Below are 23,658 nucleotides of genomic sequence, written 5' to 3' on the forward strand. Positions count from 1 at the left end.
GTGGGAGGCCGAGCGCGGGAGGCCGTGGGTACGCGGCCGCCTTTCCACACAGGGGGGCCTCTGAGCCGCCGCTGCTAAGGGCGCGGCCAGGGTCCCGACCCCTCCACGCGGGAGGTGCGGAGGGGGCGGGGCCGCGGGGCGGGGCCGCGGGGGCGGGTCCCATTGGTCCCCGCGGGAGCGGCCGCGGCGGCGCAGGCGCGGTTCACGCCTCCTCTGCCGGCGAGCGAGTGGAGGCTGCATCCCTGTGCGGCTGGTTGTCGCGTCGCCGCAGCCTCCGCCGCGGAGCCCCCCGCCCCCGCCCGTCCGCCCCGAGTCGGAATGAGCTCCAGGAAAGGTGAGCGGCGCGCGCGGCCCCTGCCCCGCCTCGCGGCCCGCAGGCGGCCGACCCGACCGTTAATGTGTCTTCTCTCTCCTCAGTGCTGGCCATTCAGGCCCGAAAGCGGAGGCCGAAAAGAGAGAAACATCCAAAAAAGTGAGTCCGCGCGGCGCTCGGGCCCGACACCGCCCCGCCCCGCCCCGCCGAGGGTTGCTTGCGGCCGCGCAGGCAGAGCTTCGCGGTCCCCGGGCCGCGGGTCTCCCGGGACGCGGCGCCGGCTCTGCGTGCCCTGGAGGGGGAGGGGTGGGGGAGGGGCGCGCGGCCGCGGGTTCCGGAGCTGCGACCTGGCCCAGCGGCCTGCGGGCAGCCCGGGCTCTGCGCTCGATCCCGCGCCTTGCGCCCCTGAGCCACACCCGCGATCCGCACCTCCGTCCTTGCCCTGCCTCGGTCGGCTGGGGAGCAGGAGAGGGAGGCGGCGGCGCGCTGACACCTGGACTGAGGGAGCCAGTGCGCTGCCGCCTCTGCCACCTCCCGGTCCCGCCGCAGCCATCAGCTGAAAGCCCGAGCTGCTTGTCAAGTGGTTTGGCCCCGGGTGTGTTCCTGGCACGACTTCAGCTCCGAGACCAGTGCGTTTCGGCTCTCGGGTTTTTCGTTCGAAACTTTCTGCTCGGGTCGAGCGTTACTTGGGTGCTGCGGCTGCGCCCAGGTCGCTCGCCGCAGCGGGGGTGAGCGTGTGCGGGGGCAGGTCCCTCCCGCGTGGTGCTCGGGACTGGATCCATCGGCTACTGATATTTCAGATGTGTCAATCCAGCCACCTCCATCCTGGACGTGCAGCCCGGTTTGGGCGGCAGCTGCTGGAAAAGCCTTTCGCGGAGAAGTAGGCGCTCCGGGGCTTCAGAGCGCCGCCGAGTGTTCCTGTTTCCTCTCTCTTTGGTTTTGCTGGACCAGCGTTAAACATCTTTGCTCACACTGGTTGCCTCGATCTTCCTTTTGTGCAAGAAATTTGTGTGTTATCTTTGATACTCTGGAGAACAACGGAATTGCCTTTATTTAATAAAATCCCGAAATACTGTTTATCTATTTTGCAAGGGGTGGGATGCCCCTCAGCTCTCCCAGGTGGTGGTGGTTGTTACTCATATTGGCCCTAGTCGCAGCCTAGAGGATTTCCCTCCCATTTGGTGGCATCTAGGAAAATTGGCAATCATTGTTAGTGTGGAGGTAATTTTTCAAGATTGTCCTCTTTCAGAATTGAATATAACATGACTGTATTTGTAGGTCTTCATAAGATGTGGACATCTCCGTAAAAATCTTTTATTAGGAGACAAAAGGTCTTGAAAACTGGAAAGTAAAAATTGAAAATGAAAAAAGTTTTTATGATTCTGCGAGTATTTGGATTTGGGCGGGACACCTGTGGAAGTCAAGTAACAACTTTCAAGAGTTGATTATCGAGCCGGGCGGTGGTGGCGCACGCCTTTAATCCCAGCACTCGGGAGGCAGAGGCAGGCGGATCTCTGTGAGTTCGAGAACAGCCTGGTCTACAGAGCTAGTTCCAGGACAGGCTCCAAAACCACAGAGAAACCCTGTCTCGAAAAACCAAAAAAAAAAAAAAAAAAAAAAAAAAAAAGAGTTGATTATCTACTATGTGGAGACCCAGTGATCAAACTCCGGCTGATAAGTAGCTTAACCTGTGAACCATTTCCCTGGCCCAGGTATGGGGTATTTAAAATATTGAAACCCAATGTCTGATAGTTTTAAGATGCTTTCTAAAGACCAGTGCTATTGCTGGACTGTGGTGGCGTAGGCCTTAATTCTAACACACTCGAGGCAGAGTCAGGTGGATCTCTGTGAATTCAGGGCCAACCGGGTCTACAGAGTGAGTTCCAGAATGACCGTGAAAGTTACACAGAGAAACTGTCTCGCAAAACTAAAAAAGAAAGAAATAAGAAACAGTTGAGAAGGCAGGGACCTGCTTTTTAGGGTAGCTTTTTTTCTGTATATAAACATATGTTTATCTGTGTATATTACGTGTGCACATAGAAAAATCATTTTTTAATTGAATAAGCATGTATTTCATTATTTTCCTGTTTCAGGGTCTTTCATAATGGTCAAGGGTCTTTGCTCTACTATATTTGGATTTGTGGTATGTTAATAATTAGGAATAGCCATATAAATTATCTAATTTTATGTCACTTTGCAGTCTCTTCCATTGTGTATTGTGTTTAAAGGAAAACACAGTTAATGATGGGAAGAACTGGCTTGATGAAGTAGGCGGTTATCAGTAAGAACTAGATCAAATCAGCGATTGTGTGGAGGTGTCACTTTTCACTTAGTATTTTTTTTTTAAGATTTATTTATTTTTAAAATATTTATTTATTATGTATACAATATTCTGTCTGTGTGTACGTCTGCAGGCCAGAAGAGGGCACCAGATCTCATTACAGATGGTTGTGAGCCACCATGTGGTTTCTGGGAATTGAACTCAGGACCTTTGGAAGAAAGAGCAGGCAGTGCTCTTAACCACTAAGCCATCTCTCCAGCCCCCTTATTTATTTATTTATTTTTTTAGTTTTTTCGAGACAGGGTTTCTCTGTGGTTTTGGAGCCTGTCCTGGAACTAGCTCTGTAGACCAGGCTGGTCTCGAACTCCCAGCGATCCGCCTGCCTCTGCCTCCCGAGTGCTGGGATTAAAGGCGTGCACCACCACCGCCCGGCCCCTTATTTTTTTTATGTATACAGTGTTCTGGTGCCGGCAGGCCAGAAGAGGGCACCAGATCCAGATCTCACTACAGATGGTTGGGAACCACCATGTGGTTGCTGGGAATTGAACTTAGGACCTGGAAGAGCAGGCAGTGCTCTTAACCACTGAGCCATCTCGCCAGCCCCTCAATTAGTATTTTTTTGAATCAAGATAATATTTAAAATAATTTCTGGATATAATTATTCATATGTTCAATATGTATTTGTATGCCTTAGAAGATGATCTGAGAGCTTTGTACATAGTAATATTCCATGACACTTTAAATCTATGGAGGTTTAAAGAGAGGCATCAAGAAAGTGACTTCAGATAGTGCCAAGGGACAGGGCAAAAACACAGGGCAACTTAAGTAATACTAATAAGATGACATTTGTGCTCTCCGTCAGTCATTGCTTGCTGTTCGCATGCATTTCCACGTGAGGTGGATGCTGTTCCTATCACCATTTCCAGATGAAGAAGCAAGTAACATGCTAGTGGTTAGGTTGTGTCTAGGCAGCCAGGGACCAGAGGCCACCTCAACTTCGAGGAAATGACATTTGTGCAGAAATTAGGATGAAGAGGGGGAGGGATTGGGCTGGGGTTGTATGATAAGGTGGTTAAGGGATAGATTCAGAGGTGGATAAGAGGCAAGCGAGACACACATGGGGCAGTGTAGGTCATTGGAGGCTTACGTCTGTGTAAGATGGTGTCATTCCTGCCTGAATAGGGGATGGGGTGAGAGTGAGAACAGAGCTGGTCTGTGGTAATGGTGCGATAAATGGGCAGCTGTGTTCCAGGTTCAAGGAGTGACACTGGAGAGAGGGGACTTCATCCCACAGACGGCACTGACAGGCTAAACCATACAGCCTTGTTTGGGTCGACTTCCGAGTGTCCTGTGGCTAGTGTTTATGCATTTTAAGTCTTTAAGAGACTAATTTTAAACTGTGGTAGAGACTGGCAAACTTGAGCAGTGTGACTGTGTGGGCCTGGCCTCATGAAGTGTGATCTACTTTTGTCATTTCTTCCTTGTTATATGCAAATGGACATCTTTCTTTCTTCCTCCCTCCCTCCCTCCCTCCCTCCCTCCCTCCCTCCCTCCCTCCCTCCCTCCCTCCTTTTCTTTCTTTCTTTTCTTTCGACAGGGTTTCCCTGTGTAACTTTCATGGCTGTCCTGGAACTGCCCCTGTAGACCAGCTTGCGGAGAATTCCTACCTCCTCTTCCAGAATGCTAGGATAGTAAAGGCTGCCCATCAGACTTTTCATTAGGCTTTTATGAATTGAGCATGTGTTCACACCCCTCCCCCATGTTTATATAGTACAGATCAGTCTCAGAATGGAGGTCCTCTTATTTCAACTGAACTCCATATTGTAGGACATGAGGTGTGGGAAACTTTGCTGTGGTAAGAGGTTACTTTTTTATTATTTCAGAATTTGTAGTTGTCAGGAATGTTTTCTGCCTAGTTGAGTCAAACTTTAATCTTTTGTACATTGTTTCAATGAGTGTACTTTGCTTATTAATTTTACTGCTTTGAGAGTATAGGTAGCAGGGATTTACTGTATTGTCATTCAGTCATGAAGTTGATCTAGCCCTTTCCCCCCATTTTTGGGGGTGGGACAAGGTCTCGGTGACTCAATCCTCCTGCCTCAGCCTGGATATTGTTGAGAGTACAAGTAGGCACCATCATACTTCAGTCTGTGTAAACTGTATTCATAACATACGGATTTTTGCCCTAGGGCATTTGTATATGTAGGTAATTAAAACAAATTTTTTAGATGGTCTTAGGTAATTTGGCTGACCTTAAACTTACTACTATATAGTTAGCATTAGTACTTCTGCCTCCACCTCCATAGTGCTGGACACACAAGCCTGCATCAAGACATCTGTCTTGTAAATAAATTATTTTTAAGGTCTCTTCCATTTGTTGATACTTTTGTAGGGAATGCAGGGATCAAGCTGCAGGGCCTCGTGAATGGTAGGCACATTCTCTGCTAATGACTGTGCCCAGCCACAGTACTTATTGAGACATAGTACTTAAAGTATAAACATTATCTTTTAGAGATCTGGGTGTGGTGGTATACTTTTATAGGCCCCGCTGCTTTGTGGAGGCTGAGACAGGAGGATTTCTTAAACACTGGAGTATGTGATCATCCAGGGTGGCAGGGAGATGATCTTAAAAAAAAATGGTTGTAAGCTCCGTGGTGGTGCCACATGCCTTTAATTTCAGCACTCAGGAGTCAGAGACAGGCAATTTTCAGAGTGCCAGGCCAGCTTGGTCTACAGAACTAGTCCTAGGACAGCTAGGGTTGTTACACACAGACACCCTGTCTCAAAAAACAAGACTAAAGCCAAAAGCAGCAATACAAAAAACAATCCATCATCATCCCCCCCCCCCCCCCCGCTTTAATGTTTTGGTGCTAGAGATGGAATCCCACTCATCCTGATTTATGGTCCTTTTATATAAGGTAGTATAACCATAACCATATTATCAATATATATATGACTTTGTTTTGGGTTTCTTTCATTTAACATATTCATCCATGTTCTATTGGCATTTTACTTCTTTATATTACCAAGTAACTTCTTTATATTATCAAGTAATCAAATAACAGTTATATTGATTGAATTTTATTTATCCATTCAACCATTATTGGTCATGTGGGTAGCTTCTTCTTCTTCTTCTTTTGGTTTTTTTTTTTCAAGACAAGTTTTCTCTGCAGCTTTGGAAGCCTGTCCTGGCACTAGCTCTTGTAGACCAGGCTGCCCTCGAACTCACAGAGACCTACCTCTTCCTCCCGAGTGCCACCACCACCTGGCTGGGTAGCTTCTTATTAAGAGCTATAACTGTATTTTTAAATTTTCAAAGTCTTTGAAACAATTCATTTGACATAATTTGACTTAGACTGTTTTAAAAAATACTGAAATTGGCAGTGTACCCTTCATTTGGTCCTATTCCACAAAACTATAGAGTAGTGTCAAAGTAGGAAGTTGACATTGACAACACACACACACACTTTTGTTGTGTTTGGGTTTTACATGAGTTCTGGTAATTCAAACTTAGGTCTCTACCCACTGAGCTGTCTTCCCAACCAATATAAAATACTCTAGATAAAATCTACTTGAGAGTTAGGCTAGCTTTTCAGAGGCTGAAGATGTATTTCAGGCCAATTGGGGCTCGTTAATGATACATTGTTTTAAAACAAGCAAACAAATGGCAATAAAAAAGTATTTGACTTTCACTAGTTGTTATATGTGTCTTTTCTGCTGGGTAGTGCTATCATATATTATCACTTCCAAGGGTTGTGTAATCACCATAAGCACTATGCAGAACTGTTTTATCAACACAACTAAGTCCCCTCTCTGGTTACTACCCTTTCCCTATACAGTCCTATAAATCACTAAAGGTTTTAATACTTTGAGAATGTTAGTAAACAAAGTTATACAGTATCAATATGTAACTTTTTGACATTTAGATTTTTTTCTCTTTGCATGCCCTTTTGTTGTTGTTGTTCAGACAGGGTCTCCCCATTTAGTTCTTGAAAGCCCAGAATTTGCTACATGAGCTGCCTTTGTCTCTTTGTCTCCCAGGAATATTATAAAGGTGTGTATACTACCAAGCAGGACCTCTGTACATCTTTGAGGTTCTTGGTATTGCCTATATCAGTAGTTCCAGCCCCCACACCCCCTCCATTTTGATATGAAAACAGGGTCTTAGCTTGGTAACAAAGCATCATACCACTTAGAACACCCATTTTACTCCTGCTTTTGAGACAGGGTTTCCAGTAACTAAGGACTGAGGCTGCTGTGAACTTTGCTTTGCAGTTAAGGATGACTTTGAATTCCTGATCTTTGTGCCTCTAGCTCTGGAGTGCTGAGTTTAAGGGTGTATGCAGTCAGTGCCCAGCTTCTTACTTTTTCTAATGTAGGTTTTGGGAATGAGCTCAGGTCTAAATGCTTACAATGTAAGCACTTAACAAACTGTGCTATCTCTCCAGCCCTTAAATTTACTTAAAATTTTATTATTAGTCTGCTGGATATAGTGGTGCATACCTTTAACTCCAGCTTCCAGGAGTCAGACTTTGTCAGTTCAAGGCCAGCCTGGGTTAAATAGTGATACTCTGTCTCAAAAAAAAAAAATACATAAAAAGAAAATATTGTGTATGTGTGATGTGTATGTGTACCTTTGGGCCTTGGGTGCATGTGGAGATAGAGAACAACTGGTCTTTTACAACAAGCACCTTTACTTACTGAGCTATCTTGCTGGCATGTATTGACCTCCAAATTTTTTTATGAGTGTGTATGTCTGAGTGTTTGTATGTGTACTACATGCATACATGAGCCCATGACATAATGTTGGGATCCTCTGGAACTGAATGTAAAGATAGTTGTGTGTTTCCATGTGGGTACTGGTAATTGAATCTGAGTCCTCTGCAGAAACAGTAGACTACTCTTCATCCCCTAAGTTTACCTTTCAGAGGGATCTATAAAAGTTGGGGAGCCAGAGAGATGACGCATCAGCTAAGAGCACTGGGTGCTCTTCCAGAGGACCCAAGGTGTAAATGGAAGTTTCTGTCCTATCTGGTCCCTTAGCCATTCAGTCCCAACAAAACACACAGGCTTGTATTAATTATAAACTGGTTGGCCTGTTAGCTCAGGCTTATTATGAACTAATTAATTCATAATTCTTATCTATGTTTTGCCACATGACTTGGTACCTTACTCAGTGAGGCATTCTCATCTTGCTTCCTGTGTCTGTCTGGTGACCACAGGTGAGCCTTCTGTCTTTCCAGAATTCTTCTAGTCTGGTCGCCCCGCCTGTACTTCCTGCCTGGCTACTGGCCAGTCAGTGTTTTATTAAACTAATACATGTGTCAAATCTTTACAGGATACAAGAGCCTTATCCCACAGCACTTTTTTTTTTTTAATTTTCAAAACAAGAACTCTGAATCTAATCTCATTTGTTTTTCCTGACCATTATCCATAACAAACTGTAACCAACACACTAAACAAAGACAAATACCAGTAATCCATTTTTTGGGAATGTGGGCATAGTTTTCTAGGATACTTCCTGCTGATTGGGGATGCTGATAATCTTATGGGGACCCAAAGAGAATTTAGAATTATGGCCAAGTCTTGACTGGAATATTCTGTGAGTCTGGATCATCTCAATCAGCAGTCTTGAGGCTGCTCTGGATGTAGAACTCAGAGGAAACTGCAGCAGAGGTGCTCTGAAACATTGGATCATCTGGGCCATCCTATCCCATTGGAGATTTCTCAGGGCGTCTTCCTCAATCAGTCCTTACTTTTCTTAACCCAGAATGAACCCCCAGCTTCTTATTTCCTATGGAAACAAAAGCAAAACCTCTTCTCCAAAGTAACAATCTTTTGACTTAAATTTTGAAGTCAAGGCATTTTTCAAATATATAAGTTGGATTAATCCAGCAGCATTTATAATCAAGTATCTTTTAAAAAAAGATTTATTTATTTATTATGTATACAGTGTTCTATCTGTATGCTTGCTGGCCAGAAGAGGGCACCAGATCTCATTACAGATGGCTGTGAACCACCATGTGGTTGCTGGGAATTTAACTCTGGAAGAGCAAGCAGTGCTCTTAACCTCTGAGCCATCTCTCCAGCCCTAATCAAGTATCTTTTAGCAGCTGTTGCTCCTTCCTTAGCAGTCAAGCAATTATAAACAACACAATAACATACAGTATTCAGACTCTCTGTGTGTTTTCCATCTTTGTGACTTTTTAAAAAAATTCTATTTTATTTTTTAACTTTTGGTTTTTTGAGAAAGAGTTTCTCTGTTTTCTTTGGCTGTCCCGGAATCCGGATCTCACTCTGTAGACCAGGCTGGCCTGAAACTCACAGAGATTCACCTGCCTCTGCCTCTTAAGGTGTGCGCCGCCTCACCCAACTATATTTCTTTCTTAAAGGACTTTCTCTGTCCTTTTTCTTTTCTTTCCCAAGCATATGTATACTTTTAAACACACTGTAAACCATTTAGAGGTTTTTTTTTCTTCTCTTTTTCTTTCCTGGAATCTGTCTTTATATCTCTATCTTTTTCTAACCACCCAAGTCTTTAATCTGCTAAATGGTGTGGCCAGGATTAAAGTTACGGCTTTGGTGGCTGGCTCCAGTTTATTCCTTAGCTTTTTGAGAGTCTAGCTTCATGTCAGAGGTACTGGCTGAAGCCATGTTTTTTACCACAATTCTGTGGAGTTTCTAGGTCCATACCAGCATCAAGAAGCCTGATACTGGCTGCTCATAAACACCATTTAATGTTTGGTAGCAGAGCCTCTTAAAAGAGCTATGAGGTTTTTGCTGCTAACACTGAGTCAGGAAGCCTCTCTTAGAGAAGCTGTGCCTCTCTCTGCTTGCCTCTGGAAAACAGAGCACACCTGAGAAAATGCTTCTACCAAGAAATTGTGCTTAACTCTGTTGTTTTATGTCTAGAATCCATTCTCAATCTCTCTCAGGTTTTATGTGGTTGTAGTTGCCCCACGTTGGGCACCAAAATGAAGCAAGATTAATAAAAATTCAGAGACAGATATTGGGGTTCAACCTGAAGACCTGAAAAGCAAAGCAGCCAGCCATTGGCTCTTAACTCGACCCCAGTTCCTAAATGGCTATCCTGCCTCCTGGAAACTGCAGAATGAGACTGTGCCTGAGAGCTGTCTCCTCCCGTTTACAACCCTCTCTAGTTCTGGGATTAAAGGTGTGCACCCCTACCACCTGGTTTCTGTGGCAAGCTAGTGTGGCTACTAGTATTAAAGATGTGTGTCATTTTGGCTACTGGTATTAAAGGTATATGTCATTGCTGGGTGGTCTATAAAGCTGGCCAGTGGGACTGTTTTTATTTCCTGATCCCCAGGCAAGCTTTATTTATTAAAATACAAATGAAATGCCACTTCACCAAGTTCATTTCCCAGCATTGATATGGTGGCTTACAACTATCTGTAATTCAGTCCCAGGGGATCTGACATTGTCTTCTGGCCTCTATGGGCACTACAGACGTGGTGCAGGTCATACAGTCAGTACCTTATTTATTATCTGTATTCATTGTACACAGCACACTCGAGGTTTGTGGTCCCAAGAATGACTTAATACCTAACCAGGCTTGGCACCTGGTAAACCTTCATTCTGTTATCAGCTTTGTGAGATGAAACATTTAAAATCCCATGTGTGAGTGAGATCACAAGAACTTGTCTTTCTGTGCTTGGCTAATTTTGTGTACTGATCTCCATCTATTTTGTTGCAAATCACAGAGTTCAGTCTTTTTATGACCTAATATTGTTCTACTGTGTATATGTACATTTTTTTATCCTTTCATCAGTTGCTAGACACCTAGGTTGTTTCCATTTCTGAGCTGTTATAGATAGTGCTGCAGTAAACACAGGAATGCAGGTATTTTGGGGATAATGATTTAATTTTCTTTGAATATATGAGCAGCGATAGAATTGCTATATCATATAATAGTTGTAGCTCAACTATTTTGAAGACCCTTCAAACTATTTCCCATGCCTATACTAATATCACCCCAATGTTCAAGGGGTCTCTCTTCTGTACTCTTTGCTATCATTTCTTATTGTTGTTTTTTTTCTTTTAAGATTTATTTTCTGTATGTGAGTGTTTTGCCTGCATGTATGTATGTGTACCACATGCATGCCTGTTGCCCGAGGATGTCGGGAGGGGCCATTGGGTATCCTGGAACTGGGATTACAGACAACTGTGAATTGCCGTGTGTGTTGGGAATCAAACCTGGATTATCTTGAAGAGCAAAAAGTGCTCTTAGCCACTGAGCAATCTCCAGGCTCCTCTTTTGTTTTAAATCCATTAGTTTTGGACTGGGCATTGGTGGCTGTAGTTGTACCAAAGAGTTTCACAATAGCCTAGAATGGAGCATAGCAAAGTTTTATTTACTTGGGATAAATTCACGGTAAGGGTAGAGATCTGCAGTCCTCAGCGTGCTTTGGGAACTGGAACTGAATCCAGCAGAAAAAAAGGCCACACACACTTTTCATCTGCGTTTATAGTACATGAGACCGTGCCCAAAGTAGGCCAGTATTCCAGTATCTTAAAGGCTATTGGCTGAAGGAGTTCCCACAACAGGTGGCTCACGTCTTTAATCCTAGCCCTCAGAGGCAAGTGAATCTCTGTGAGTTTGAGGCCAGCCTGGTCTACAGAATTAGTTCCAGGACAGCCAGGACTGTTACACAGAGAAATCCTTGTGGATTCCTGGGAATTTCTCTAGTACCAGGGTTCCTACTGGCCCGATAATGACTCCCTCAATCAAAATATAATGTCTCTTTCCTTGCTCTCCATCTCTGTCCTTCCTCCATCTTGACTCTCCTGTTCCCTCAAGTTCTCCCCCCTTCACCTTCTCCCCTCGGGCTCCTCTTCTAGCTTCTCTTTTCCCATCTCCATGCTCCCGATTTTGTCAGGAGATCTTGTCTATTTCCCCTTCCCAGGAGGATCTATGTATGTTTCTCTTAGGGTTCTCCTTGTTACTTGGCCTTTCTGGGGTCGTGGACTGTAGGCTCATTTCATTATCCTTTGCTTTACAGCTAGTATCCACTTATGACTGAGTACATGCCATGATTATCTTTCTGGTTCTGGGTTACCTCACTCAGGATGATTTTTTTCTCATTCCATCCATTTACATTTATTTATTTAGTCTTTGTGACAGGGTTTCTCCATAGTTTTGGGGCCTATCCTATAACTTACTCTGTAGACCAGGCTGGCCTTGAACTCATAGAGATCTACCCGTCTCTGCCTCCCGAGTTCTGGGATGATTTAAGGTGTGTGAGACTACAGCCCGGCATAAAGTTATTCTATAACTTTATGTAAACATTTCTGTAGATTTTAATTAGATTTAAGGAATTGCTTGCTATTCTTTATTAGATCTACGTTGTGCATATGATTCTTATCATACTATGAATATAATTTGTAATCTAAAAACATACTGGAAACCAGGAGAGTGCTCTGACTAGGTCTTGAAGAACCAGTGATAGTAACAACAGTAAGAGAAGGCAGGGCTTGAGCCTTCTACCCAAAGCAGTACTGAGTGGGTGTCAGCATATGGAGATGTACAATGGCGTGTTTGTAGTCCTGGAATGTTAAGTGGTGAGGTTGGGATGCACAGTATGGTAAGCAGTGTTGTGGGGTTGCTGATGAGGTCACACAAGGAGTTGGAGAGCATATGTGTGCCAGAGTGACATTTCAAAAGAGTTCCTAGCTTTGAAGTGGGGTGGGACTTAGTGGCTAGGAGCTCACTGGGAAGCCTGCAGAAGGCTTGAGGAGATGGATAGGTTCTGAGGGGGTAGAATTTACTGTAATTCATGCCCAGTGTAATGTGGGAGGATAGAGGGTATGGGATGAATGCTGGGTCATTGACGTTTGTAGATGCTTTTAGTTATCCCTCACTATAGTGTTTGTATGGAGTGCTTGCTGGGGAAGTGAATGATGGCTGTCCTGGACTGTTTGGTTGCCTTTTCGTGACTTTCAGTAAATACTTGGTCAGAGTTTGCAACTGCAGAGCTGTTCTTCAGAGTTTTGTCTTTAGAGCTGGCACGTGACTGACTGTGGCTCCTGGCGGAAGGTGCTCTAGGGATGAGGGGTTCCAGGAGGTACCTGAGAGTTGAGAGGACCAGGAGGAAACTGTTTCACAGAATCACATCTTGTAATGTTTTCGTGTGTTTGTTTTTACATATATATTTACTTATATCTATTTACTCATTTTCAAATCCTCAAGTTATCATTTACCCTTAGTTTGAAATAAAGCTGAATTTGTAGATTAAGGTTGTCTTATACCTTGAATTGAAAATGTCTTGAGAAAAATTGCTGGAGACCTTCTTTGGCGGGGGGGAGGGGGTTCAGGTCCCAAAGAGGATGTATGGAGTGGAGGATCTGAGAGCAAATAACGATGGCTGCCAGCAGCATTTAATTGAGAAAAGATTACACCTGTTTTTTGTTTGTTTGTTTTGTTTTTTTGAAACAGGGTTTCTCTGTATAGCTTTGGAACCTCTCCTGGATCGCCCTGTAGACCAGGCTGGCCTCGAATTTCTAGAGATCTGCCTGCCTTTGCTGGCATCTGCCACCACTGCCCCTCCCCCGCAACAGATTACACCTTCTGTACTGTTTAGTTGCACATATGATTAAATGGGAGACAAGGGAAGTGTGAACTGGGTGTGGCTTGAGGCCTGGGGTTGAGATGTTGAAATTGGCACCAGTCCTGTGTTAATGAAGGACCACTAGTTTCTCTTAGAAAGAGGAACTTAGAAAGACTGGCTGCTATATCAAGCAGGTCTTTCCTCAACCTTCCAAGGGAATGGACACCTTTATCCAAATGCCTAACCTTGGGAAAAGGACTTCTGGAGAGCTGACACCGTTGATTCTGTGGGAGAGGGACCTTGGCTGGTGAGAGCCACAGGCCTCACTGCGGGGGGTGGTGAGGTGGGGGGTGGTGGTGGATGTTAGGTAGGGGTGGGGAGTGGGCAAAATGTGCCCTGTAGGCAGAGTTTCTGTGAGGAGTTATTTATTTATTTATTTGAGATAATAAAGGGAATGGGGGAGGGAAGAGAAAAAGAAAGGGAGAGGAGAGAGGCTGAGACCTGCTTGCCTCTTCAGAAGAATAGCAGAAGAGAGTGGAAATGGGCGGAACTTGTCTCTTAAAGGGCCCTTTGACACCTGCCTACAGACTATGTTGTGATGTATCCATAGGACCCTGGGCTGGCCAGGGTGCTGCCTGAGTGTGTTGTGCTGGATGACAGCATAATGCCTGAATCCTAACAACTGTGCTACAGTTTCTTAGTCTTACTTTGTGGGCCCGTTCCTCTCATAACACTCCCAAAAGTGAGTTCCTGGTATTTTACTCTTTCCCCATTATACCGCACCAGTCTGATTTCTTTGTATTTATTTATTTATTTATTTATTTATTTATTTATTTATTTATTTATTGTTTTTTTTTGGATTTTTCGAGACAGGGTTTCTCCGTAGCTTTTGGTTCCTGTCCTGGAACTAGCTCTTCTAGACCAGGCTGGCCTCGAACTCACAGAGATCCGCCTGCCTCTGCCTCCCGAGTGCTGGGGTTACAGGCGTGTGCCACCACCGCCCGGCCAGAATACTCCATCTTATGTTTGTACTGTAGCTGATTCATCTGTTGGTGAATATTTGGGCTGTTTTTACTGTGGCTATTGTATTGTTACAGTTTACGTGCATGTACATTTATTTAAGTACCAGTTTTCAATTTGGGATATGTACCTAGGAATTGAATGACTAGATCGATCAGTTACTAATCTGTTTAACTGTTTGAAAAATCACCAAGCTGTTTTCTAAAGCATCAATATTATTTTTCTATCATCAGTGTGCAAATTTTCAAGTTTTACTTATGTTTGACAATGCTTGTTGTAATGGTTTAAGGTAAAATGCCGCAGGTCCTGGAGGTAGCGAGTCCCAGGTAGCAGTCCGCAGCTAGGGCGGGTGAGAGAAGACAGATAGGCACACCGTGCAGAGTGAGGTTGGATATTTATTTAGTGGGTTATGGAAGGGAAGGGGAAAGGGGAGAGGGAAGAAGGGGGAAGAGCAGAGAGAGGCAGAGAGAGAGAGAGAGAGAGAGAGAGAGAGAGAGAGAGAGAGAGAGAGAGAGAGGAAAAAAAGAGAATTGGGAGGAAGGAGAGGAGCCGTGGCAGCAGCTACCTCTTTGGGAGAGAGACTGGAAAGGAAGGAGCTCAGACGGGAAGCAAGTCCACCAAGGCAGGCTGGGGTGGGGCATGGGGGTGGGCGGGGCTAGTCTCTTAAAGGGACAGGACAGACCATTGCACTTGGTTTTAATTTTTTATCATAGCTATCCTTGTGGATGTGAAATGACACATCATTGTTTTTATTTGTATTTGTCCAGTGATTAATGATATGCTTGTGTCTCATGTTCTGATCATCTTTTTATTTTGTGTAGAAAAAAATATGTTTACTGTTTTCAGTCTAGTAGCTTCCCTTGTCTAATTCTGATTTTTATGTATGTTAGGGTCTAGACTCATACCACATTTCTCAGTTTGTTAATACTTTCTCCATAGATTGTCTTTTTATCACCCCTCCCACCCCTTTTTGTTGTTGTTACTTTTGGAGACACAAGGTCTTCCTTTTGTAACTGAGACTGGCCTGGTATTAATAATGTAGTCCAGATTGCCCTCAAACTCCTTGAGGTCCTCCTGTTTCAGCCTCCCTAGTCCTGACTGTATGTGTGTACTGTGCCCTGTTTTTATTTATTTTTTTGTTTGTTTTTGATATAGATTTTGTTGTTTTTTGAGACAGTTTCACTGTATGGGCCTACTATCCTGGAACTTGCTTTGTAGACCAGGCTGGGCTCAAACTCACAGAAATATGCCTGTCTCTGCCTCTTGAGTGCTGGGATTAAAAGCATGTGTCACTACCGCCTAACTACAAAAGATTTTAATGAAACAGTGTTTATTAGTTTTTTTACTTACTGAGTTTTAAAAACCATTTTTTTTTGTGTGTGTGTGGGCATAATGTGTGCCATTATCCACACGTGGAGGTCAGTGTGCCGTCACCCACACGTGGAGGTCAGTGTGCCGTCACCCACACGTGGAGGTCAGTGTGCCGTCACCCACACGTGGAGGTCACTGTGCCGTCACCCACACGTGGAGGTCAGTGTGCCGTCACCCACACGTGGAGGTCACTGTGCCGTCACCCACACGTGGAGGTCAGTGTGCCGTCACCCACACGTGGAGGTCAGTGTGCTGTCACCCACACATGGAGGAGGTCAGTGTGCCGTCATACACACGTGGAGGTCAATGTGCGCGTCATACACACGTGGAGGTCAAAGGTTCTTGCAATAGTGGGCGTTCTTTCTACCATGTGGGTCCCAAGGATCAAACTTAGATTTTCAGTCTTGGTGGCCTATGTATTTACCAGCTGAGTCATTCCCCACTGTCCTTTATTTTTATTTTCATCTATCTTAAGAATCTATTGCTGAACTCATAAGACCCTGGAGATTTACCCTTATGTTTGTGTTTTTGTTTTTGTATTTTCCCCAAGAGCATTTTGGTTTCAGCTGTTATATTAGTTGATCTATCTTGAGTTTATTTTGTGTATGGTTTGTAATTAGGGATCAAACTTCATTTTGGTCAGGAGGGATTGGCCATTCAATTGCCTTAGCAACATTTCCTAAAGAGATTGTCTTTTTAGATGAGTAGACTTGTGTATGTACATTGTTGTGTCTATTAACATATATTACCTGTAATTCACTTAAGAAAGAACTGTCTGTATGTGAAAGTCTTAAGGGCCATTGTGTGGCTTTTTTTGGGAGATAAGCTTTTGTAATACTTTAGTGTGAAATTAGTTTAATAACTGAAATAATATAAATGGTTAAAATTTTAAAATTTGCCTATTGATTTTTATTGTGGTGGAAGTAATCCTAGTGGCCTTTTCTGGCTTACTTAGCATTAATTTGCTTTCCTATATTGACTTCCCTCTTTCCCCCAGTTCAGACTTCTCTCACTTCCCCCTGCAAATTGCACATTTTTTTTGCCTGGTTCCTGCAATTACTCCAGGTTATAAGCTTACAGTTAAAGTTTTGGAACCATAGACAACATGTGGTATTTGTCAAGCATATTATGATCTTTCCTGTTTCATCTGTTTACTTGTAAAATCGTGATTTATTTTTTTTACATCTAAATAGTATTCCATAGTGTGAAGTATCACATTTTCATTATACATCTTCTGTTTATGGACATTTAGTTTTTTTTCCATTTCCTCAGTCTTGTGACTAGTGTGGTGATGAACATGGTTGAGTGTCTGTGGAATAGGATTTCAAGTCCTTGGTCCTTTGGGCCAATGGGTGATGTGTCTGGGGCATATAGTAGATATACTTTTAGCACTTTGAGAGTTCTCTACACTGATTTCCAGAGTGGCTACACAAGTTTACAGTCCTCTCAACAGTGAATGGAGCTTCTATTTTCCCCATATCCTTTACAGCATTTGTTTTATTTATTTTTAGCCATTTTTTGACAAAAGATGAATTCTCCAAGGTTGCTTTGATTGGCACTTCTCTAATAGCTAAGGATGATAAACAGTTTTTTAGCTATTTCCTAGCCACTTTTATTTCTTCTTTTGAGAACTCTGTTCAGACGTGTAGCCCACGTTCTGAGTGGGCGGTTTGCTTTGTTTTTTGAGACTGGGTATCCCTATGTAGCTCTGACTGGCCTGGAACTTCCTATGTAGATCATGATGGCCTTAAATTTAGAGAGCCACACGTTTCTGCTCCTTGGGTGATGAGATTAAAGGTGCACAATACCACACCTGACTCCTTCATTTTCTTTTTTTTAAGTAGTAGAATATTGTTTATTCTTTGAAAATTTTATGCATGTAACAATGCACCTTGACCATATGTATACAACTTTCCCCTTCAGAAACAGGGTGGAGGTTATTTCCTCCGCCCTGTTACTTCCCCAGGTATCTCTTTCCCCCTAATCTCCCCTTTTTTGATAAAGGAACCATTGAGTTCAATTAGTGCTTCCTGTTATAATGTTTACTGATTTTGTTGACTTGATTCTGCGCAGGTTTTGTCAGGCATTCATAGCTATGGTGAGTATGTGCAAGGGCCATGTCTTGTCCAGCAGACGGTATTTCAAAGCATCCTTCCTATCCTCTACTCTCCTGCTTTGTTCTCTGAGACTGGGTGTGAGGAAGAAGTTGCTAAAGATGTCCAGTTTAGTGCTGAGCACTCAATAGACACTTACTCTTCAGGAGTCTGCCTTAACTGCTGACCACTATAGAATGAAGCCTCCTGGCCATGTTGGGGGCAGCACTAATCTGTGGGTAAAAGCATAAATCGGGGGGCTTAAAGTCCGAGAGTAAAGACGTCTACTCACAGTAGGTTCCATCTATCCATGTTTCTTTATTCTTCTCTCTTCAATCCATCATTTCTCATTGTTTCACCTTGTTTTCCCTTGTTCTACCTGTTACAAACATTCCCAGTTGTATGTATCCTTAAAGCCGGCAATCCCCAGCACTAGCAGGTTTCAGTGCCAGAATTCTTTTGCCCCCAAAGAAAATCAGATAAAGAGTTCTCTCTCTCTCTCTCTCTCTCTCTCTCTCTCTCTCTCTCTCACACACACACACACACACACACACATCCATGGGAGTGGCTAGTACACATCTGGTGAACTCCTTAATGGACAATGTTTAAGGAAGGATTTAAATTATCAAGGAATTCTAGAGGGGAAGGCTAGTGCTCTATGCTACATTCTTAGATGGTTAGTAAAGGGATAAATGGTTTATTTTCAGTAAAATTATGAATAGGGCACAAATTGTATTTTTTTTTTTTTTTTTTGGTTTTTCGAGATAGGGTTTCTCTGTGGCTTTGGAGCCTGTCCTGGAACTAGCTCTTGTAGACCAGGCTGGTCTCGAACTCACAGAGATCCGCCTACCTCTGCCTCCCAAGTGCTGGGATTAAAGGCGTGCGCCACCACCGCCCGGCACAAATTGTATTTTAAATCAGCGTGCCGCTTCTTTCCCCATATACATAGAGGGTACCAGGTAACCAGGCAACCTACATAAACAATCAGGGAGAAGCTGATGGTTCTTGATCAGATAGTTTCTAAGGACCTAGGTCTGGAGTTTTGCTCTAGGCGGTAGAAGTAGAAACAAAGAACAAGGGACCCAGGCCTCTAAATTATCAGTTCTGGGGTTTGCTGTTATCAGCTGATCTGGTCGTGGATGACATTGTGGGTCTGTGGCCCATATCCCTTCTGCTGTCTTTGAGAGTAAAACGCAAGTCATAAATTTCCTGAACTAAAACCATCAGTAAACCAAGGTGAAAGTAAGCATAAGGAGTTAAGAATCTTCTAAGTGGGGTAAAACCAGAGCAGCAGCTTGGGCAGTAGTAATTTTATGTCCTTGGAGATCTGTGGATATCTTAAATGGATGCTCTTGCCTGGACCCTAAGCGCTGACCAAATGCCTGCTGATAAAGATATTGCAGAAAGGCAGATCTCTGTGCTTTCCTAGGAGAGAGGAACAAGACCTGGCAGTGGGAAACTGTTTTCACATGTAGCCCAAAGGCATAGGAAGCAGTTCTGAACTGTGGGAATTAATCCCCAAATATGTAATAGAAAGGGAGTTCAGCTACAGCCAAACATCTACAACAAATGACAGCTACTTACTCACAAAGCAATAACGCCAAAAGCCTTGCCTTTTGGTTTAGCCTTTACCTGATCTTTTGGTGAACAAGATGACTGAGCAATTCCTGTATAATGTTGTGACTTGTCCCTAATTGAGGACTGTATTTCATTACGGCAGAAAAGAAATTGTGCCAGGAGCGTGAGATGGTGGTCATACTGACTCTGTGGCCAGGAAGTAGATAGAGATAGTTAAATGTTGGTGCTCAACTTGCCTTCTCGTTTTAAAAATATCTATCTGTCTATCTATCTATCTATCTATCTATCTATCTATCTATCTATCTATCTATCTATCTATTATATATACAATATTCTGTCTGTGTGTATGCCTGCAGGCCAGAAGAGGGCACCAGACCCCATTACAAATGTAATGGTTGCTGGGAGTTGAACTCATGACCTTTGGAAGAGCAGGCAATGCTCTTAACCTCTGAGCCATCTCACCAGCCCCTTGCTTTCTCATTCTTATTGTGTCTGAAACCTCAGTCTGTGAATGGTGCTGTCATCAGGTTGTCTTTTTCTCTCAGTTAAACCATATAGAAATCCCCAAAGGGTTATCTTTCAGTTGATTCTAGGTCATCACACTCACAGATGTAAGTTATAGTTTATAAGTTAGTTTGTAATAATTTGATTTGCAGCACTGTTATTGTGGTGGTTTAAAAACTTGACACCCAGAGTTCCAATACCTCATTTCTCTCAGTGTGAAGATTGTACACCAGTATTTTTCTTGGAGTCGATAGTGGAGTTCAGTGTTGTTAAACCCAGGAAATCTGTGCATCCATAGTGTGCTTGAAACCTGTTTTCTGTAGAGTATATTATTCTTTCTGGGACTGACCAAATACTGGAAAGAAGCACCTTTAGGGAGAAGAACTTTTGTTTTTTGGTTCATGGTCTAAGGGATTTTAGTCCATCACAGTGGGAAAGGCACAGTGGCCAAGGGCAACTCACCCTGAGAGATGGGTACCTGAGGGCAGTGTTATATTGTGATAGCAGGCATGGAAGCACAGAGTTAGGCCTGAGAAAGAGGTATACATAATCTTCTGACTTCTAATGGCCTCTGTCCACTAACAAGGGGTTACTTCCCACGAGCTCAATAACTTTCCAAAATAGTTCCAAAATTTCCAGAACTGCAAAGCTCAGCAAACTGGTGTAGAACTCTGCTTACATTACTGAATGGAGGGTGCTCTAATTTAAAAAAGCAGCACAAGGGAGACAAAGACGGATGCCTTGCGGTGGAGTTCACATGGAGGTGTTTTTACTAGGGGAAAGGGAACATACAAAGAGGGAAGGGGAGGAGGAGACTGACCTCTGGTGACAGGAACAGCAGAAGAAAAGAGAAAGACTGGGGGGGGGAAAGCGAAGGGGAGAGAGAGAGACAGGCAGAGAAGCAGAAAGAGCGAGAGAAAGGAACAGATAGAGGAAGAGACGGGAGGTGGGCAGGGCCCTTTTAAAAGGGAACGTAGTGAATGTGCACAGGAGGTGCTCTTAGCTGCAGCTGAGGATGTATCCTGTCAGAACCCCAAGGATAGGCCAGTACAGATGCCTGAATACTAACAAGACGTCTTAAAAATTCAACCTTGAACTGGTGGTGTGCACCTTTCATTCCAGCACTCAGACCCGCCTGCCTCTGCCTCCTGATTGCTGGGATGAAAGGTGTGTGCCACCACTGCCCAGCCTTTTTTTTTTTTTAAATATTTATTTATTTATTATGTATACAGTATTCTTCCTATGTGTATGCCTGAAGACCAGAAGAGGCCACCAGACCTCACTACAGATGGTTGTGAGCCACCATGTGGTTGCTGGGAATTGAACTCAGGACCTTTGGAAGAGCAGGCAATGCTCTTAACCGCTGAGCCATCTCTCCAGCCCCCTGCCCAGCCTTTTATAGTTTTAAAAAGTTGATATTCATTCCAAAATTATTATCAATAGATTATGAAAAGGGAAAAAGAGCTGATTTTCACAAATTAGGATTTGATAATAGTTGAGGGTGTTAATCTTCCTGATTTCTTGTGGGGTTTTCTGTATTAGTGTGTACTATTTAATTCTCAGATGTTATTAACATTTTTGACATAATGCTGGTATATATCAAGTACTATATATTTTTCAGAGAATAAGCTGTTTATTCACATTCTCCACTTTTAAAATAGCGTGTTTGCAGCAGAATGATTCCTGCTGCTATTATTTGACAATGCTGTAATTTCCTCTGTCTGTAAATAATATGTAAAGATCTTCCTCCCTACTTTGTTTGATCAGGAAGAAGTCAAAATTACTGATATGCCAGAAGACCTTCCCTTAGTGACTCAAAGATGATATTCTGTGTCTCATTTCCTGGGGATGATTGTAAGACTCAGGTTCGAATCCCTTGCAGACTACTGTTAAGGATAGTACTAATGCAATAAGTAGCCCCTAGCTTACTCTGTCTCTGTCTGGTCACCTCGTGCCCCTGCCCCCATCATACATACACACAGTTCTTTTCTTCTTGCCTTGGAGACAGGATGTTGCTATATATCCCAGGCTTACCTTGAACTCATGCTTAGGGCCATGGGAGTTACGGGAGTACATACAGGCCTTCATTACCATGTCATGAAAAGCCCTAAATTAACAAAGCATTTTAAATACAAATACCATATTCTGTAGGTCTTTGAAAGGCTTGAAGACCATCTGTCTAAGATATATCTTCATATGATCTGTAAAGCATACCTAGCATATCTACAAATTTGATTGTTATAGATGACTAACTATTGACCTGTTTCGTGATTATCTTAAATAATTCATCATAATAGCTTTCAAACACTAAAATTTTACCTTACTTTTTTTTTTTTGGTTTTTTGAGACAGGGTTTCTCTGTGGTTTTGGAGCCTGTCCTGGAACTAGCTCTTGTAGACCAGGTTGGTCTGGAACTCACAAAGATCCTCCTGCCTCTGCCTCCCAAGTGCTGGGATTAAAGGCGTGCGCCACCACCGCCCGGCTTACCTTACCCTTTTTATAAATGAATTGCCTAGGTACAATACCTTAAATAAGAGCAGAAACATATATACAATATTGTGTAACAAAAATAACCTTAATTGATATCAATATACAAAAATCATTTAAACAATAGTAGAAACTGTGTCGTAACAAAAATGACCTTAAATTTGTATCGATATACAAAAGTCCTTTTTTTTTTTTTTTTAAAGATTTATTTATCATATATACAGTGTTCTGCAGGCCAGAAGAGGGCACCAGATTTCATTATAGATGGTTGTGAGTGAACATGTAGTTGCTGGGAATTGAACTCAGGACCTTTAAGAAGAGCAGGCAGTGCTCTTAACCACTGAGCCATCTCTCCAGCCCATATACAAAAGTCCTTTAAACAGGAGCAAAAACATATATACAGTGTAGCAAAATTGACTTTGAGTTTGTATCCATATGTAGCAGGATTAATATAATCCCAGAGACAGATATTGGGGTTAAACCTGAAGGTCAGAAAAGCGAAACAGCCAGCCACTAGCTCTATTGCCTCTACCTCAGTCTGAAAATGGTAATCCTGCCTCCAGAAATCTTCAGAATGAGGCTGTGTCTGAGAGCTGTCTCCTCCCATTTTATATTCCTCTCTAGGACTGGTATTAAAAGCATGTTTCACTACTTTCCTGTTTCTATGGCAAACCAGTGTGGCTACTGAGATTAAAGGTATGTGTCACCGGCTGGGCAGTGGTGGTGCACACCTTTAATCCCAGTGCTCGAGAGGCAGAGGCAGACGGATCTCTGTGTGTTTGAAGCCAGCCTGTTCTACAAGAGCTAGTTCCAGAACAAACTCCAAAGCTACAGAGACCCTTTCTTGAAAAACAACAACCACCACCACAACAAAAACGATGTGTCACCACTGCCTGGTCTATAAAGCTGTCCAGTGGAGCTGTTTTACTATCTGACCTTCAGGCAAACTTTATTTATTAAAATACAAATGAAATATTACTATATCCATATACCAAAATTCATGCCAAGGCAAAATATATGGAATAATAGTTTTTTTTAAATCCTATTTTCCCCTAAATTATAACAAATATCCATAACCTACAAAATAACCAAAGACCACCCACACCCCATTTTCTCTTGGGAATGTGGGTGCAGACCTCTCTATACTGCTTCCTGCTGGCTATGAGCTATATAAAATTTTCTTTATAACTTTTTGTATTTTTTACATTTAATACATTGAGAGAAAATTTTAAAGGATCTTGAATTTTGAATTTGCCAGATTTGCTGCTGTGTCAACACGGACTGAAAGTCCATTGTCTTGTCTCAGGAGGACACGTATAGGCTCATCTCTCTAGCTTTGCAAGATTGCATCCGGCTCACTACTGCCTGCTCTGCTTTTTTTCTTTTGTTTGTCTGGTCCCTCTGTGACTAATCTCACTTCTCATCCTCAGGGAGAGGGCTTTC

At 43.1% G+C, this 23,658-nt stretch overlaps 1 protein-coding gene across 7 annotated transcripts in view; it reads left to right on the forward strand.

Moving 5' to 3' along the window:
- The first annotated feature begins 202 nt into the window (after positions 1 to 202).
- Srpk2 (SRSF protein kinase 2) overlaps positions 203 to 23,658 on the forward strand; it is a 179,443-nt gene continuing 155,987 nt past the window's right edge. For 6 of the 7 annotated variants that reach the window (XM_057758673.1, XM_057758670.1, XM_057758675.1 and 3 more), the window contains exons 1-2: positions 203 to 334; positions 418 to 472. Coding sequence is in view for 6 of the 7 variants with exons in the window: in XM_057758670.1 (XP_057614653.1) it covers positions 319 to 334; positions 418 to 472 (71 nt within the window). In the remaining variant the exon portion in view is untranslated. The remainder of the gene's footprint in view (positions 335 to 417; positions 473 to 23,658) is intronic. The other variant, XM_057758674.1, reaches the window with a different exon arrangement.

This window comes from Chionomys nivalis, chromosome 26, assembly GCF_950005125.1.
Source record: "Chionomys nivalis chromosome 26, mChiNiv1.1, whole genome shotgun sequence".
In the NCBI taxonomy this organism is placed as follows: domain Eukaryota; kingdom Metazoa; phylum Chordata; class Mammalia; order Rodentia; family Cricetidae; genus Chionomys; species Chionomys nivalis.